The sequence below is a fragment of the Macrobrachium rosenbergii genome, chromosome 59 (genome assembly GCF_040412425.1).
Source record: "Macrobrachium rosenbergii isolate ZJJX-2024 chromosome 59, ASM4041242v1, whole genome shotgun sequence".
NCBI lineage: Eukaryota > Metazoa > Arthropoda > Malacostraca > Decapoda > Palaemonidae > Macrobrachium > Macrobrachium rosenbergii.
Window position 1 is genome coordinate 9,177,197 of NC_089799.1, and position 19,135 is coordinate 9,196,331.

Below are 19,135 nucleotides of genomic sequence, written 5' to 3' on the forward strand. Positions count from 1 at the left end.
TACTATGATTGAGTTTAAGGCTTTTATTCACAAGATACCTAATTGAAAGGCAACAAAATTTCTAATAAAAATTGCACTTTTATCTGAATGTTTAACTGACAAATGGAAAATTAAAATTAAACGCATCAAGTATAAATAGCTAATGATACAAAAACATTGCCACACCACAACGAGGGCAAGTAAATAATAAAGATACTAAGAACAATACAAATTCTACACAATAAATATTAATATATTATGAGCTGTGAAATAAATTATGAATAAATTAATAAATTGGTAATAAATTAGGTTTTCTAAGTAATGCATATTAAGTACAACAACACTTTGGTTTCATTTTGATACATAAATGCTGTAACACATAGGAGACAATTTAAATGTAATTCTAAAAAGAAGAAAAGAGATTCTCTTCACCTTACATGAGGGGTTGAATCTTAATACCTAATACTATACAAATATTGCACCAAGGTGTAAACTGAGTATTTTTAATTAAGTATTCTTGGTAGAACAATGGGATCTGATACTCTTCTAGAGCTAATACAAAGAACAATATCACAAAGAGCATTCAACTCTATACAAGTCAAAAGTTCAATCAACCGTTTGTACTGATGTTGGCTATCAGCTATCACTTGCTGTGGTGCATACTGTCATAGAGTCAAATTAAATTATTTGAAAAATCTTAAAAACTGCTTTTGTGACTATAATGTATTGCACTCTTGAAAGATTTACCTGGACAATATATGCAACCTCAGGGAAATAATTCAGAAAAGGAACCACTAACAGCATGTCCTCCCATTCTTACCATGAAAGCTATAGGTTAATGATTGTGGTTAGAAAATGATATGTTACTTTGGCATATTTCTATTTATTTTGTTCCTAAAATTGTTCATATGACTGTTTAAATATGCCTATTTGTTTTCTAAACAAATGAAGTTTAACAGAATTCAACAACTACCTGCTGTTGTACAAAAGAAATATTTACTAAGCAATTATGGGCAAAAATTATTGTAGCATTCAACCCATGTAACAAATTGGTAATTTTCATATATTTTTTTTTTTTAAACAAGGTTTTATGAAGTAAAAAGATAGATAAAATGGGAGCACTTGCAATTAATGCCAATTCATTGGACTGAAAAATGACTAGGTATATACTCGAGTTCAATGAAGTAACATAAAATTAAGACTAGAGACATCTCTGACCATCTATGAGTTTAATTTTCACCTGTATGTAAAGTCTGACCAACTATGATTTTAATTTTTATCTGTACATAGAATCAGTTTAATGGCACCAGACAACAACTGAGCAACATACAATTACTGTACTTAAATCAAGAAAAATGTTTATTAACAAGTTCACCCTATAGGTCAAAGTTGGCCTCACAACTAAAAGTTTCACATGGCCTACCAAGTAAATAACTAACAACTGTGTCTAATTCATGACCACTTACAAATTGTTACTGCCATGTCCACAGAACTAGGTGTAAGAACAAATAGTTATAATATTTGCGACTGAAATAAAATTTCAAATAAGATACTAAATCTGTGACAGCTGTTAGCAATATTGTAAGAAAGTTATGTTTGCTGGATTGCCAAACCAAACCTATTCGATACTAATAGAACGAGCCTTAAACTGCCTATGACAAAGCCCTATAAACCCAATAAATATGTTTTAGTTTCTAAATACATTAGACCGCAGTAATGTGTTATTTTCAATATTGCCATCATATTTATCTGTACAACTAAAACTGCAACAGCAAGAAATAAAAATTCATAATTTACAAGACTAGCAATGCTAAAAGAAATTTCTATTTATAGATGTGTGAAAATTATATTGGTATTATATTTTCACATACTTGCTAAGAAATTAATAATTCAACTATTACTTGAAAGCAACAGTATTTTAAACTTATGTATATCAGAGTAAAGCAAGAGGCATCTTTATTAAAAAATTTTTTTTACAAAAGTCAGTAATTAAAGATCATTAAGAGAAAAATCAGTAATTAAAGATCACTGAGAGATGAATACAAAGTGAAATAGTGCATAGACAAAGGCAAAAAAATTAAAGGCTAATCACTAAAAATTTAGCAATGATCACAGTTAATCCTAATGGTCTGAGATATACTGGTAATAGTGGTCACTGGAAGGTCTGAACAGACTAGAAAATTCAAATTATATGCTGGAATGACTCTTTAAAATGAACATAAATGACTGAAAATATTTTACTACGAAGAACTAATATATGGGGCCTGAGTTAAATTATATCCAGAATGAATTCTTTAAAATGGGAACATAAAAAATCAGCAAACTCTCAAAGACAAAATTCTCATAAACTCATTAAAGAATTAGATTTTACAAAGGGAAATTGTCCTATACAATCTCCTCTTTTGGCATAAACAAGGTAAAATTTAACATGATAACAAGGAAACCGACAATGGAAAACTGATGATGATGCTAACAAAAAGTTCTCTATGAAGTAATCGAGCCTTTACAATGATGTTGAGTAATGTTTAAGATGAAGTACTTCTTAATATCTTTCTCACTAAAAATACTTACATGCCCAAAGCACAGGATAGCTAACATGAAGGATGGAAATATTAGCAAGATGCTGAAAATATATCTTTCAAAGTTTTGTTGAGGGACGAGTTTTATGGGACTTTGCATTTTACACAGCCAATGTCAACATACCTCCAAGTCGAATTATTGCAGAAATCATGAAATATGATGCACAATTTTAAAAGGTTTATGCAATGCACAAATTCTGATAAAAAATATATAAAGTCCCTGTCTAAATAAAGATTCCTCCTCAAAATAATTTTGTGAAGCTTGCGGCACAAATAAAGCTCCTGTCAAACATTACTGTTTTGTAATGATGATGAAATACAAGTACTTTATTTTTTCCTGTAAATATGTCATATGCATTTAATTACAATAGAGGTCACACAGTGTGTAACAACAATGATGTAATAATAATAATACTACTAATAATAATAATACAATAAACATGTATCCGAGTTATTTAATTTGAGAATCATTACAAACAATATTATTTCATGTTTGACTGCTTTTTAATAAAATAATACAAGATATATAAATTATGGCAAATTAAGTTAAATTAAATCAGTTATTAGATCTGGCTGCAACAGCACTGAAGTACATTAATTTGAAAAACATTCATTAGAACAAAGGATGTTTTGCATCAATAAATAATATTTCTGGCTGAAAGTGTGCATTAGAAAAGTTGTAATTAGGACAGAGAGCTTAGTCATGCTGCTTATATTTTAGTGTTTAATCCTTCTACCACTTGCATTATACTTCAAATATATTTTGCTACATTAGATCATGCTGTAAAAAAATAATTTTCATTATGAATACGTGCTTTATTTTGTATGCTCATAATTATGTATTTTGTGCTCATTAAAATTAAATATTTTTTCTTGTGTGCTGACTATTAATGTCATATCCCACAAAGGATATGTACCTTTTTGAATGCTCAGAAATGCCTAGCATCACTAAATAACTGCTCTACTTCCTTTACAAAGCAGTAAAATGCTGACAAGAAAGTATGTTGGCACACTTGGATGTAGACATATGCAACAGTCCATTGAAGGTAAGTATTTTAACTTTTGAAATGCATGTTCCAACTATAAGTACATACTTGATGCTCAAAACTACATACTATGACAACAGTGATTTAAAACAATGTTTTTCTAACTTTAAAAGAAATGTCTCAAGTATACAACTTTCCTTGCTATTGTAATACAAACTTTGTTTTTATGGACGAAATACAGTTTTTCTAGTACAGATAAACTTGCAGTCACACAAAAAAAGTAAACGGCAAACTTGACGTAAACAAAAGGTAGCGACTAGTTGAAACAGTGATGAAAAGATGCTATGCTGTATCTCCTATGTTATTGCTATTTTGTCAAAGGGAAATGAGACCTATTGAGAAGAACTGTTCTACAGTATTTACGTTGGGGAAGTCAAGGCATTTATGTCTTATGTGCTAGTTCCTGACAATTAGCATCACCAAAAGACAGCTGGAGACACTGGATCACATGCCTGATGTATGTAGAATTATCAGCGTCTTCTTGCTCTTTGATTTTTATTATTTTTTTAATCTCCTTATGAAAATTCCAATCAGAGGAATTATATGCATGACCTCTACAAGTACCACTGCGTATGAGTATTTTACCCAAAGGACAAGCTGTTCTTGAAGACACATTCTATTCCTCACAGGTGGTTGGCAATCCAATTTACAAAGTGGTTGAGTTTTCTTTTTGTCATTGAAAAGGACAAGATTTACTTAAAATTTTATAAAATAAAGATGCTCAAGTTGAAAACCTAGATCTGCAATAGAAAGTGTCTTAAACATGACTAGAGGTTACATCAACAATGTATTCAGCAATCTGAAAACAATATTCACTGGAACTGACTAAAGCAAATAAACACAATACATATACTTGCTGACAAGTATAGGATGAACACTGCCACGCTAACACACAGAGGCTTTTAAATCAGCATCTCTCATCATTCAGCAGGATAACTTATTGAACATTAACAGAAAAAGGTAAGCCCATCATTTTCCAATCTTATAATCTTGAAAATTTAATGTACTGCATTGTATAAACTACATTACACTACAGTAATGCGTAAAAGATTGAAAATCAAGGCAACTTATAAAGTAATTTTATACATCAAACTTTTTTTTACAGATATTCTACGACTGCTTCTATAGGATGAAGGCAAGATTGTATAAAAACAAATGTCTTTTGCAAAAGAATTATGATCCTAGATTATTAATCTCTATATTCAGCAACTTCAAACAATAAACATTTTCTGAATCAATAAGCAATCACTTACTTAAGCATGTTCTTGCATATCTCTGATAATGTTCTCATTAATTACCTACTGTATGAAGGAGAACGTATGCGACTCCACGATCTACTACGAGTTCTGCTGCGACTTCGGCTCCGTGACCACAAAGACGATTCAGATGAAGAAGGAGAAGGAGGAGGGGTTGGCCGATGGTAAGGAACTGGTCGTTTCCTTGCGCTGTACCCATAATTAGTGCAGTTAGTTATATTAATGTTGTTAGTACTGTACTACAGTATACACTGCATTATTTGGTTTTGCAGCAGATTAATTATGATTATGATTAGTCATTTCAATGACCCCTCATCTTTTTTATTCAACTCCAGCAGATGTTAGTGATATTATATGTTACAGTTCGTTAGCTCCAATACGACATGCAACTTAAAGAAATGTTACTATTCAGTATTATCAGCAATCAAGTATTTTACCATACTGAAAATAAATGTGAGAACTTGCTTAAATTACTAATTAAAATTGATTTAGTCTTCAAAAGGTACATCACTCACCTTTCTTGAAATAAGTCCAGAAATACAATAAAATGTCAAATGGTGAAACAAACTACTGAACAGAGAAGCATTCCAGCATTCCAAGCATCCAAACTACAAAAATGAAAATACTGTAAGATAAACCCAAGAAAGTAACAACTTAAGCTTCAGTAAAGTTCTGTGTAGTGGCTGTAAAAATAATTGTCACAGTTTACTGGTAAAGTACTGTAATCTGTGTGCGTGTGTGTGTGTGCACGCATTTGAACATGTATCGCTGTCCAATCAGCATTTCTAAATTTTGGGCAAGAATAAATGAGGGAACCAGTAGTTCCCAAACTATTTGAAGGGAGATCCTTACAATTCTCTATCAAAAAACATTTACACAGCAGATAATTGTTATATATTTAAAATTTCTTCCTCCTTCTAGACCTCCTTAAAGAAAGACTTCCCTGTAGAAGTTACACTTCAACATGGAATGTTCATAGTCTTCAGTTGTAAATATGTGACATGCTAGATTTAGAACCAGTAGAATCTCTTTTCACCAGTTTGAAATGGAATGTTTCAATACTTTCTCATTCTAATAAGAGCAGATGTTTCTGCACTCATCAAAATTAACTTTATACAATAGACTTGAATTGGGGTTCATATTTTGAGCTAATAGTAGGAATAGTGATGGGTCTGTCTACCTCTGGATAATGATTGAACCTGAGATGTTCTCATAACTTACGAGTCGAACCAGCTCAAGGGTCAGCCAGTGGGTTCCAGGGGTGGGTTGATATTTTGGGAATAGAATAGAATATAAAATTTAGGCCAAGCACTAGGACCATGAGGTCATTCAGCACTGAAAGGGAAATTAAAAGTAAAAAGGTTTTAAAGGCGTGACATGAGGATAACCTCTTAACTGCACTATGAAACAATTGTTAGGAGAGGGTGGGAAATAAGATGAAGAAAGAGGATATGAATGGACGTTCAGTAAAAAGGAACGAAAGGAGTTGCAACTAGGGGCTGAAGGAACACTGCAAAGAACCTTAAGTAATGCCTACAGTGCACCATAGCAGGGAGGTGCACTGATGGCACTACCCCTGTACAGGGCTGATACTTCAGGGATGATTCATGGGATTCTACCTGGTTTGCTCAACATGATAATTAGAAGGGATAATTGTATTCTTTTAATATTCTCATTCTCAGCAAATGGATTAGACTTGGACTTATGCCTCTTCATTTATGTATGATAGGGTAAGGGGTGGATAAATGGGAGTTGGTTCCTGGTGTCACGAGTGGCACAATGAACCTTATGAAAAGTCTAAGTAACCTTTTTAAACCTTTTCAAGTACGTAGGTTCTTTAGAAGGTATCTTGGCACTGATGTCAACCTTGGGTGCTGTTAGTGACTCCTTGATTGTCACAAATACTTTTAGTTCTCAGAACCCAAGAAAGAATAAGAAACTGTATAAAAAGGCATTGGGTAAAAGTGACAGTAGGCAAGAAGTAATTCACATTTTGATCTTAGTCAAAAGGTTGAGAAGCAACAGGTTACAAGTAATTGAAATTGTACCTGGGGTATAAGAACCTACTTCATGTAACAAACATTTGACCAAAGAGCTAAATCAAAAGATATGGGACCTAACCATCTTTGGTGTCCACAGGGGACATAGCCAAATAAGCTTGTAAGGACTGAAGATGGCTGCTAAAGGTGGAAGGTGAAGTAAGTTTAATTGAAATTTTGTCACCATATGAAAGATATTAAAATAATTTATGATTGTTAAGGAAATAAAATGCAGCTCTCATGCAGTCTTGAATTACTCCAGAGCTATTGTCTATTGTTTAGACTTTTGGGGGTAGACATACACACTGTTTAAAAAAATTAAGAGCAGGCAATGTATGAACTCACCATATCCTCTAGAGTATGGTAAACCAAAGATAAAACGTGCGTGGAACTGCAGTGAACTATACACGTCACTATCCATTGCTTGAAGTAATACATATGTAACACACATGCTTCAACAGAAAAACTTAACAAAATGTATTCTATATATCAAAAATGTCCTAAAAAATTTATTCGTCATTTATATTGTATTCATGACATTACTGTATAAAAGTTCTTAAATTTCAATACCTTACATGTATGTGCTTTACAAAAACTACAACATAAATCTAAACAAGTATAGCTAAAGTACAGAATGGAGCAGATAAAAGAAATAAGACTTTATGAAAAAGTAAAAACTGACTTAAGCAATTAAAAAATGGAAGGTTATAAATAAAATAAAATAAAAACAAGCATACAATCATACATCTGAATAAACAAAGCATATAATTTCTAATTTCTCATTAAAGATGATGCTGTATCAAATCTAATGCTAAATAAACAAAATGAATTGCAGTCTTATTTTAAACATAGGAAACTGTATTTTTCCCATCAAACTACAGCACTAGGATTAAGAGAAGACTCACCTTGTTATTCTTCTTTTATCTAAGAAAGAAGGTGAACCTCTCCTTCTGGGAATTGAGTGAGACCGTGAACGAGATCTAGTCCTAGTTCTAGATCGAGATCTGGATACAGAGCGACTGTAATGTCCATAAGAGCGAGACCTAGAACGAGACCTACTCCTCCTTGATCTTGACCTAGAGCGTGACCTGGATCTGGAATATGTGTATGATCTTGATCTTGATCTTGGAGACCGTGAGCGAGAACAAGACTGGGACCGGGACCGGGAATGAGGAGACCGAGACCTGGAAGGTATATGTAATAAAAAGCAGATGTCAAGGTTTGTGTATCAATGGGAAATCCATAAAAACTACTTAACAATATACAAAAATTTTTACAAATTTAAAGGCATAAATACCTGGGAGATCTCGACCTAGAAGCTGGAGAGCGAGAATGACGAGAAGGTGAACGAGACTGAGATGAAGATGGTGATCGTGAACTACGAGAGCTTCTTGAAGATGATCGACCTCTGCTAGAACTCCGAGAGTATCGACTATGTGCTGGTGAGCTAACTGCTATGCCACTATGAAAAATAATGAATAAAACTTCGTGTAAAACTTACTTGAACAGAGCTCTTTGTTCTCATATTTAGTTATTGTAACAAAAGACAAATAATCACTTAGTTTCATATCTGATACAAAATATCACACACAAGTGAAATGAATACATCAGTCATTTCCAACAATGATTTACCTTGAGTGTGGTCCTGGTGATTTTGTGGTCACTATCCCTTCTATGTGCCGCCCATTTTGTGGAAGATTCGGCTCTTGTGATGCACTACTGCGCATAGTAGATACTTCAGCTAATTTTTTTGAGGTGTCATTCCATTTTGGGTTGATCTTGTCAATAAAACTCTTGTTTGGTATTCCTAGCTTTGGCAAAGGAATTGATATGCATCCAATAGGACTCAACTTTTTAGTGTCTTGTAGCTTTTGCTTGGATGGAATGCCAGTGGGGGACTTTACTGTTGGGAGACCTTCAGGATTTTGTTTTATCCTCTCAACATTTGCATTTATATGAGAATCTGCAGGTGATGAGGTGTTCAGCTCACTGACGGTGGACTTTTCACTAAATTCCACCTCTTGATTCTGATTTTTATTGGTCTCAAATTCCAAATTTCCACTGATTTCTGGTAAAGATGCCCCCTTAGAAGGAGCATCAATATCGGGTTCACCACTCCCATTCCGGTTCCTGCAAGTACTTTTTGTGTTAGGGTCTTCCACTTGTTCTCGGTCTTGGCCATCTCCAGTAGTATGCAATGGATCTTTATGGATCTCTTTATTCTTGGTATTGTCCCTAGGACTGTCTTTAACAGTGTGTTGACTTGGGGAATCGTCATTCTGTTGTCGTGCATTACACCTATCTGGTGAGGAGTCGACGTCAGAACAGTGTTGCTTCTTCGTACGAGATCGTGGAGCTTCAGGGGAGCTGGAGAGCAAGTATTTGGATTAACATATAAATAACTCCTTAAAGCTTACATCAATTTCATTAATATCTTACAATCAAAAGATTTAAATATACTCTATATGTGCTTTTGTATTAAAACAGATTCAGCTGCATAAAACAACAAAACTACTTCAGCCAATATTTTTTATATGAAACCTACAATATTCAGTAACAACAAAATTTTTTACTAACCTTGAGCTGCAAATGTTGCTATTTCTTTGAGAAGAGGCAAAGAATGCTATGACCTACTACTGTACTATAAGTTATCATGTTTTCAATCTACTAACCAAAAGTAATAAAAGAAAATCTAAAATCCTGGAATGCTACTAATACTGTAGACAAGAAGTCTGATTTTGAGTTTGAATATTTTGCATATTCTCAAAGCTCAGTATTCATGGGGCAACTTTTATTTTCTGGGTATGAAATTTAAATTAACTGTACCTTCTTACACATTGAAAAAATATTGTAAATTTAAAAGATACTGTGAGTAAGTTTTAGGTAAATATACAATATGACATATGGTAATCATAACTGGGTTTGAAAGTCTAGCATTTTGAAAAGCTAAATATACTAGGCATTCAGCACAATATGCATACATACTGTATACAGTATACATATACATGTAATCAACTGTTGAAATGCAGTGGGATTCCATATTAAATTCACACAGTACAAAGAAGGAATAAAATATATTGATATTGTAAACTTGAAACTACTGTACTTGTTGAACATTGCTGCTGAAAAATCCCATCTTCAACTCATTCCTATAATTAGGAGTGATAATTTAATCCTATACCTGGGAGTGATAATTCAAAATGACTATTTAAATTCTCCATAAAGACTATTAAGCATGCAAATTTGGTGCTGACAAAGTTGGTTCATGCGGTGTCAAACAGCCCACCATAACAGTCTTTGTTTTCTGTTATGATACATTCAGACTTGGGCCATGTGAATTTCTGATCAAAAACTAAACATCCACTCCTTGGTTTCTTGTACATAACGTACTGCAAAATTCAAGTGCAAGCTGACAACAAAGAAGGAAAAATTAACAAATAAAATTAAAAACATAAACAGAAAACATATTTTATTGTGTAAAGAATACAAGCCATGAATGTCTGCTGTGACAAAATGAAAAGACAAGCAAATAACTGATACATATTTTGTATATGCAAACAAAGAACAGAACAATAATAAGATTTCTGACAGTAATGAAAGTACAAAATGGAATTTGTAAAACTGGTTTCTACAGAAAGCTTCATATTTCTTTATAGTACCTGTACATTAACATACACATACAGCACTGCTAATTCTACAATATCTGAAGCTTTACATAATTCATACTTGCAGAATTAGAGCAGTTGTAACTAAATCCGACATCAAATGAATTTCAAAGGGCAATTGTGTATACAAGTAGCATAGCAAGGGTTAATCTAAGAAAGAGGTCACATCCTGAAGACATGAGATCCTCACCTCTCTGCATGATGGTGTGGCCTTTTGCGAGATCTCTCACGGCTTCGACTTCTCTGTGGGTGGTAGCAAGAATGGTAATTAGCAATGAGTGAATTAAACACTGTCAGAACTGACATTCATTTCACAGTCATGAGGGAATTTTTTAAAAGAGAAAGATAAAACTACCATGACTGTTCCCCGATCACATTATATATATACAGTATCCTTTAAAATATATAAATATATATATATATATAATGTTGATTCTATTATGGGTCAAAAGCATTATGGAATTAGGATGATGGAGTGTCAGTGAAAGGTTATACTTGTACAGTATGTCAAAGCTTGTTGCAGAACTTGCAGCACAGGTTGTCGTAAAGCTGCAATTTTGCTTCACTTTTGAAAAAAAAGCACTGTCTTATGTAATGATGGGTTTAGGATTAATGCTGTGCTACATATGTAAAACAGATCAGCCTTCCATTATGTCACTATAACAACCCTGAACATAAAACATCCTAAGTTTGAATTACTTTTGTCATTTAAATATAGAAGTAAATGTCTACAGTATAAAAATTAAAGGATACTGGATAGAAATAATGAAAAATGAATTCTATCAATAATCTATTTCACTCCATCAAAAATATTAAAGTACATGGGTAGCACAACTTAGGGACAAGATGTCAAGTTGTCTGCTAACTTAACAGAAACCATAGTAATTATGGGATGAATATACACACACAGTACATAATATACACATACAAAAATTTCTAAACAGTCCATATGCATATGCACATGTGTGCACATGTAGATATGTATGAACAGATATATAAATTCTGTATACTGTATATACATACATACTGTGTGTAAATATATTGTTTATTATAGTGTACTTGTGTATGTAATGTGCATGTTTACATAAAATTGTGTAGATATGTATAGTACTTATATATGATACAGTGTGACTGCTTTAATATATGTATAGGTCCCCAATTTTCTTATTTATTACTTGGTCCTATTTGTGGTCTTTGGTAATGATGAAAGAATGTAATGTCACTAATTTTTACAATGTAATTATTACCAAGAACAGGTGGCACAGTGTAGGAGAACCTATTTCTCTATTTGTAGAGGTAAGCTGAAGGAAGAAAACTCAATACAACTCTATGTTATCACTGGAAGTCACTAAAACAAGAAAAAACTATTTTACTAATTTACATTATGCAAGTTAAACATCCTGAAACTAGCAATTTGCACTGATATCTACAAGTACAGGTCTTTGTTCCTTTGCAATAATCTTTTCTGTGTAAGTGAGAAGCATATGTTGAATAAGAAATCATATCAAAATACAAAAAGAATATACGTAATCCCCAATAAACAGTATTACTGTACAAAACATGCATACCATTTGCTGTTCGAGAATAGATTCAAAATAATTTAAAACCCCCACAACATCTGCTAGCTTTCTTTTCTAAAACACCTAATTTTTTTTATTTCAAGGCAAGTTTAGGTTCTTTCACCTGAAGGCAATTACAGTACAGTTCATAACAATTTGTTCAACCAATAAAGTAAATTCATACCTGGTCATTTCCCTTGCAAAATAAAACCATGGCTACCATTAGAAAGAGTGAAAACATCTATTGAAAATATGAGCAACTTGCTTGGAATGCAATAAAGAATATGAATGGTGAAGATATCAAATACAATCTTGTAAATACTCGTATATAAACCTAAATACCTGTACATTACCCTCGGACAATTACAGATGTCCCTTCAAATTACCAGGGTTAGGAGTGCCAACCCCCTACCCTGCAGATTTGAAAAACTACAAATAAATCTTGGTCACCAACACTGGGGCATTTTTTCACCACCGTAGCCTAGACTAGCTAGGCTATTAGCTACTGGTGGTTCAAGTAATATTGCGCTGGTCAGATGAACTAAGAACACCCCAGATTACTTTTGAATTTTTGATAACTACTGTAAAGTTATCATAACCTAATATACAAAGTAACAGTACACACCAGTAGTATTTTTATCATGGATAATATGGGTAAAAACAAGGAAAAAAAATCCTAGGCTTCCTTTATGAAAATATATATAAACAGTATAGTGTTGGAGGTACTGGTTTTGTAACAGCTTCTTAAATCTTTGTTTCTGATTCTTATTCATTCTGACACATTCATCATTTCCTGTTAAGCTACTATTTACAATTTTATGAACGGACATTGTCCAATACAGTAATAGTAATATCAATGAATTCAATAAATATAGCATAAAAAACAAATACTCCAACTCAGAGAGAAAAAGAAACATGGTTACGACAACTGCATATATTCACATAGCCTATACGATTTGGTTGAGAGAATGAAGAGTAAATATTTTTATACCAAATCACATAAATGACACTACTGTAAATCATCTTTAAAGGGATTAAAATTGCAGTAAAAATAATGTGTGAGAGGAAGAGGATAGTTACATAGTTACGTGGAATTATTTAGATAAAAGTGCCTCCTTGACTTACTGGTCCACCAAAGGTGTAACTTTAATACAGTAATCATATGCATCAATAACTTGATTTACTTTCTTGAATGACTTGTGGCAGTACTATTCACAACCTCACCTAGTATATTTTCTTAAATGGGGTTATTTTATATGTGACGCAGTTCCTGCAGAGGCTGGTGCTGAACATTTTAGTTCCAGCTGCCAAAAATTTTATTTAGTTTGGCTATTCTTATGGTACACAGATGCCTGAATTCTATGTTATTTATACCATTGATTATGTTGAATGTTTCTATCAATTGAACCTCCTACTCAATGCTTTTCTAGTGTACAAGTTGAGGCATTCTGTACTGCTGCTGATTATTCTAGACCCTTACTCTCAGACTGTGGTCAAAATTGGACAGCAATACTCTAAGTGGGTCTAACAAGTGCGTTACATGAAGATAGTACAGTCTCCTTTCCATAGAATGAAAAACTGACACCTGATTTAACCAAGTATGTCTTAGGCCTATTTTCAAGACTCCTAGATCTTTCAGTTATTAACAGCCCTCTATCTACTTGCAAAGTAGAGTAATACATACTTAATCTTCTTGTTTTCATTAACTCGGGCATAACCTTGCAATTATACAGATCAAATGACATCTGCCATTTTACTGCATTTACCTATTTTCTCCTGGTCTTCTTGCAATGGTTTGTCATCCACAAACTTGCTTATCAGCCTAAAGTCCAGGTCATTTATGTTAATATTGAAGTGCAATGGACCCAGCACTGAATTTTGAGGCACACCACAACTCTTTTTACTGATAAGATGATGTCCAACCAATGACAATTCTTTGTTTTCTGTCGTTTAGTTAGTCTATAGTCAGTTGACTTCCTCTAAGATATCTTTAAAACCCTACCTGCTGGATATCGCAGTCCTGTGTTGTTATAAAGCCAGCTTTGAATGGAAGCCATATTTGTTTTTTGGCTTAGGTAATTTTTTTTCACAGTCATAATCATTTAAAGTCTCAGTCTATCTGTATGAACACTTTTTCTTCTTATGAGCAGGATGTTTCAATTTCCAAATGAAGAATCCTTAGCAGAAAAATACTAATTTAAGGTATTTCCCTTCTTGGTCTGTCTACCTGCTGTGATATATATTCCAGAGAGAGAGAGAGAGAGAGAGAGAGAGAGAGAGAGAGAGAGAGAGAGAGAGAGAGAGAGAGAGCTGACCACATTAAAATTGTGTTGTAATTTTGTAAAATATCTTCATTAAGACTAATTTTATAATAAATTTATATTATTGGTGGTAGTAGATATAATACTTATATTACAGTACTGTACATAAAACAGTGTTCCATGTAATTAATGCTTAATACATTTTTGTTTACATCTTTCAAGACTACACATGTTACTGTTTGTGGTTAGTGTGTGTAACTTTATGTAATACACTTGTGTGTATTGAAAAAACACTAAAATTTACATAAATTTATGACAAACTTTTTTTTTCTTGTTTTCTTTACATTTCTAGTAAAAGCAAGTCCTCTGTGTGTTAATGCAGACTGCCAACAAGATCTTAGAACATTCCACTTAAATTACTGGTGACAACTCATGAATAAGCAGAGCTGAAAACTTGAAACCTATGAATTGGGAGGGTCAACTGTACAAGATATCAAGAAATGACCAACAAAACCTTTTAGAAGTTTAGAGACTGATGTAGCAAATTCCACTTGGCAAGCCTCAATACATACCAAATGCACTTTACAAGAATTTTATTCCAGGATTAACAAGATTATTAGCAAAAACCTTTAAAATATACTCTTGGATTATATCATGCCTTTGGCATGTTTCTTTCTTGTAATACAAAGTATGGAAAATTAGGAAATTAATAAAAGTTTTAATATTAAGAAATAAATAATCCCAGAGATGTTGTTTCAAAAATCCTAACAGTAGCTGTCCAAACGTTTTCGAAGTTTTGAGCGTTTACACTGGAAAGTTAGGATCAGCATGTCACCTAAGTTATAAAAAAATATCAAAGCCGAGAAAATTCATGTTTTGAAACGGAATCCTTTATAGCCAACTGAAGAATTTAAAAAAAGGTTTCTAAGATTTATAATACTTTGTGAAGTTACCTCAACATTATCACCACTGATAATTATGGTACCCTGCTTTAGATTTTTGAAAATGCCAAAAACAGCAAGAAACTAAGTCTTTACTGACAATATGAGAGCCGGCAGTTTTATAAAGCTCATTGGCCTGGGGATACAGTGTTACTTTACACTAATAACAACAGTGCTGTCGCAACAGTGACAAACAAAACACCCTTTCCACTTAACAAAATACTGCATTCATTACCCGATAACTTAGCCTCTCGTGGCCCTTGACATGCTTATTTACAGCAGACTGTATCAATAACTATTACTGTATGCCAACTTAAAATTCAAAAGATTTTAGTGGAATGAGTTAAATATCTTTAATCTGTATACATGATATAATAATTATTGATGTTTTGTAAATGACTCCCAATGATAATGAAAAGAAACAAAACATATTCCTGTCAAACATACCCTTACTATCCAACTCTGTCACCTATTCAGTGGTAGCAATACTAAGGATAACTAAGGCAATTTTTTATACCATATCCAAAACATTTAAACACACACACACAACATTTTTATATATACTGTCTATACAGTGCACCACTGACTTATAGTAACACCGACTTATGGCAGATTCGATCTTACGGTATTTTTCAGCGCCGTAACTTGACGCTGCATCAAGTTACGGCACCATAAGTGCTGTTGTGTGGCGTTAACGGCAAATGAGCATCAAGTTAAGGTGCAACATCAACATGTAATTATGGCGCCATCTGCTGTTAACAGCAAAACACAGACTTATGGCAGAATCAACTTATAGTGCGGCACTGGAACGGATCCCTCACCATAACTCGAGGACCTACATATGTAAATATATATACATATAAAATTATGAAAGGTGCAAAATTCCAAGAGAAAAGCTACTGTACATATACACAATACATTAACCCCCATTAAAAAAATGCTCATTTTGTGCTAAATACTGTATAAGCCAAATTCATGGAAGATGACAATTTATCAAGAAAATTTTACTGAGTATAAATACCAACCCCAATGAAAGGTCTGAAAACAGGATTACTGAGTAAATGGTCTCCAATCCCTAAGTGGCTGTCTATTCCCTAACTAACAGGCAACACAAGAGTACACTGCAAACAAAATTATCTTCATTCAGACAGCTGGCCTGCTGGGACAAATCGCTCAAAGGTAAGATGTTTAACTGAATACACAAAAATACCACCTAATCAATCAGTGAGGGAGAAGCCATAGGACAATCAGTCTGATACAAAGAGGTTGGGCTCCCTCTGAAATTTTCTGGGACTGATACTCATACATTTGGCAATGGGTGAAGCAAAAGGAAATAAAACACTAATCTAAACACTTTCAATAATAATTAGGATTAACCATATGGATGCAATAAGAACAGGAAGGTTCTCGTTGTCATAATGAAGTTTTTAGGAAGATGTGGGTCATAGGTAGCAGGACGTCAAGCACTGAGAAGAAAAACACTAGATCATGCAAGTTTAAACATAGAACATTGTGGTGTTGAAAAAATACACAGACCACCAGAAAAGAAGGTTCAAAAGTGTCCTGTAAACCGCTATGAATAAGTACTTTTTTATAGCTTTTCTGACTCTTAGTAAGAAGATGATGGCCTAAAGCACAAAAACTCTGTTACCTACTTAAGAATAAAAAAAAAATAAAGCCGTAGAGTCGACAATTAAGAAACAACTGCCTTTCTAAAGATCTGTAAAGCAGCTAGATGATGACAAGAAGGGTCAAACAAAGGCCCTGATCAAAGTTCCAGATTGTTTTAATGGTGAAGATGGATGGAAAATAGTCAATAGGTCTTAATTATGATTTTTATGTTATTTTAGTCATCCTCTTAAGCTAAGTAAGGAGTTGAAAGCCTGGGAGACAGAATAAAAACACCATTCATGGATAATCTGGGCCTGAGGCCAATCACATCAAGACATTAGACAAAATCTAACCACATTATTCGATGTTGTCCCCTCGAAGTATCCCCAATGAAGAATGGCCAATAAATAGGAAAACAAAGATATGAATAAAATGCCTCCAGTCTGCAAGCCTCTCAAGAACATGAAATACCAATGAGATGCCTTGCATTTATGAATACCAACAAGATGCCTTGCATTTACTAAATAAGCTGAGAAAACACATGCAACTGATTCAAATCATATGAGACAGCAGTGTGAGTGCAAAGATATGATAAAAATACCACCTTGGTAACCAGAAATCCTAAACCTCCAGATAAAGTGATTCTTTAACTAAAGGCAATGAAACATGGAATGACTGGAAAACAGTGTCTGACTGAAAGAGTATGCATATGATTTCCCTAGCATTATATCTGAATGGTCATGTTAGTTACAGCTAGATTTGATAGCAAGGGAGAGAGACTAATCCTTAATTCAGCTCTAGCTTATACATTTATAACATCCGTCAAAACAAAGGAAGGAAACACTAAATAGGCCTATGTAACTTTGAAAACACAGCAACCAAAACATAGGAAAAATAATCAAGGAATACCACATATGCAGCAATAAGGGAGGTAATAAGATGCACATCACCGAGGGGATGTATAGATAAACATGGCAATTAGCAAAAAAGGTGGCCATACAGGGTTACAAGGTGCCAACCTATTTTCACCTACATTAAGGGCCAGCTGCTTATTTCTTTCTTTCTTTCCCATTTACACTGTTGGGCTGAGGATTTACTTTAAATGTACTGCACCAAATTATGAATACAATATTTTACTCTGAAAATGGACAGACCAAGTAACAAAATATACTTTTTGTCTTTGCATTTTAATCATAAGTAAATATATAAGCAATACTTTCTATTGAATGATATATACTTTAGCAAAAATCCTTATTTCTAGTAACATCCTGCATAAAAGTTTTGACTTGCAGCAAGTGGGACTTAAGCTTATAACCTTTTGGTGATATCCCCAATTCCCTAACTGTTGTGCTAACAAAACCAGAGTTGCCCTTTGACCAAGTATCATACATAAAAAATACATACTTCTTTAATGCTGGAACATGCATATGGCACAGTAACTAAATAATGTCTAAATACTACATGACACATTCACACAGGCATAGTACCAGTATGTGTAAGTTATCCTTACAACAATATAACAATAACCCTTTTTACAAAGGAAGCACAACATTTAAGCTGTAAATTTCCTCAAGGTGACAATTTGATCCCAAGACCTTTGAGAGATGGGGTCACATGAACAGGAAAATTGTTTTCAAACCCTAATGCTTTGAATATTGTCATGTATTTCTAGAACCCACATGAAAAGAAAATACTTGTTTTTCATAAATTGTCATGTGTGCTCTGTAGGTAGAAGTAAAACTGGACTAAATATGCAGCAAGTAAACCTAATTAGTTTACTATACAAAGACTGCCAACTACAGCACCACACTCATTTCAATTTATATCCAGCATCCATGAACACATCTATTTTGGGAGTTGGAGGTTTTGACACTAAAACCTGAGATTGACATACGGCAACGACTGTGAAACTACAGTGGTCAGTGAGAAAAAAGTGGTCTTCTTTTCAATGAAATGTAAATGAGTGAGTTGATAATAATACATACGCAGAAAATCTTGCAACTAATAATCCTTACTAGAGCACAGGGAATCTACAAATGGATTTATGAGGAATTGAGAACTGCATGCTTTAAAATCAACTCCATTTCATTTAATGCATCTAAATGTATCCATTACCTTATTCATAGTAATAATAAACCATATACATTCACACACAAAGTTATATTCCAGTACTGAAGAATATGTCTTAGGCGTGATATA

At 33.4% G+C, this 19,135-nt stretch overlaps 1 protein-coding gene across 1 annotated transcript in view; it reads right to left on the reverse strand.

Annotated features, from left to right (window-relative positions):
• Nucleotides 1–1,193: 1,193 nt before the first annotated feature.
• LOC136837760 (serine/arginine repetitive matrix protein 4-like) overlaps nt 1,194–19,135 on the reverse strand; it is a 39,712-nt gene continuing 21,770 nt past the window's right edge. The window contains 5 exon segments of the mRNA XM_067102677.1: nt 1,194–5,049; nt 7,805–8,083; nt 8,197–8,361; nt 8,532–9,266; nt 10,755–10,807. Of these exon segments, the coding sequence (XP_066958778.1) occupies nt 4,899–5,049; nt 7,805–8,083; nt 8,197–8,361; nt 8,532–9,266; nt 10,755–10,807 (1,383 nt within the window). The 3' untranslated portion in view covers nt 1,194–4,898.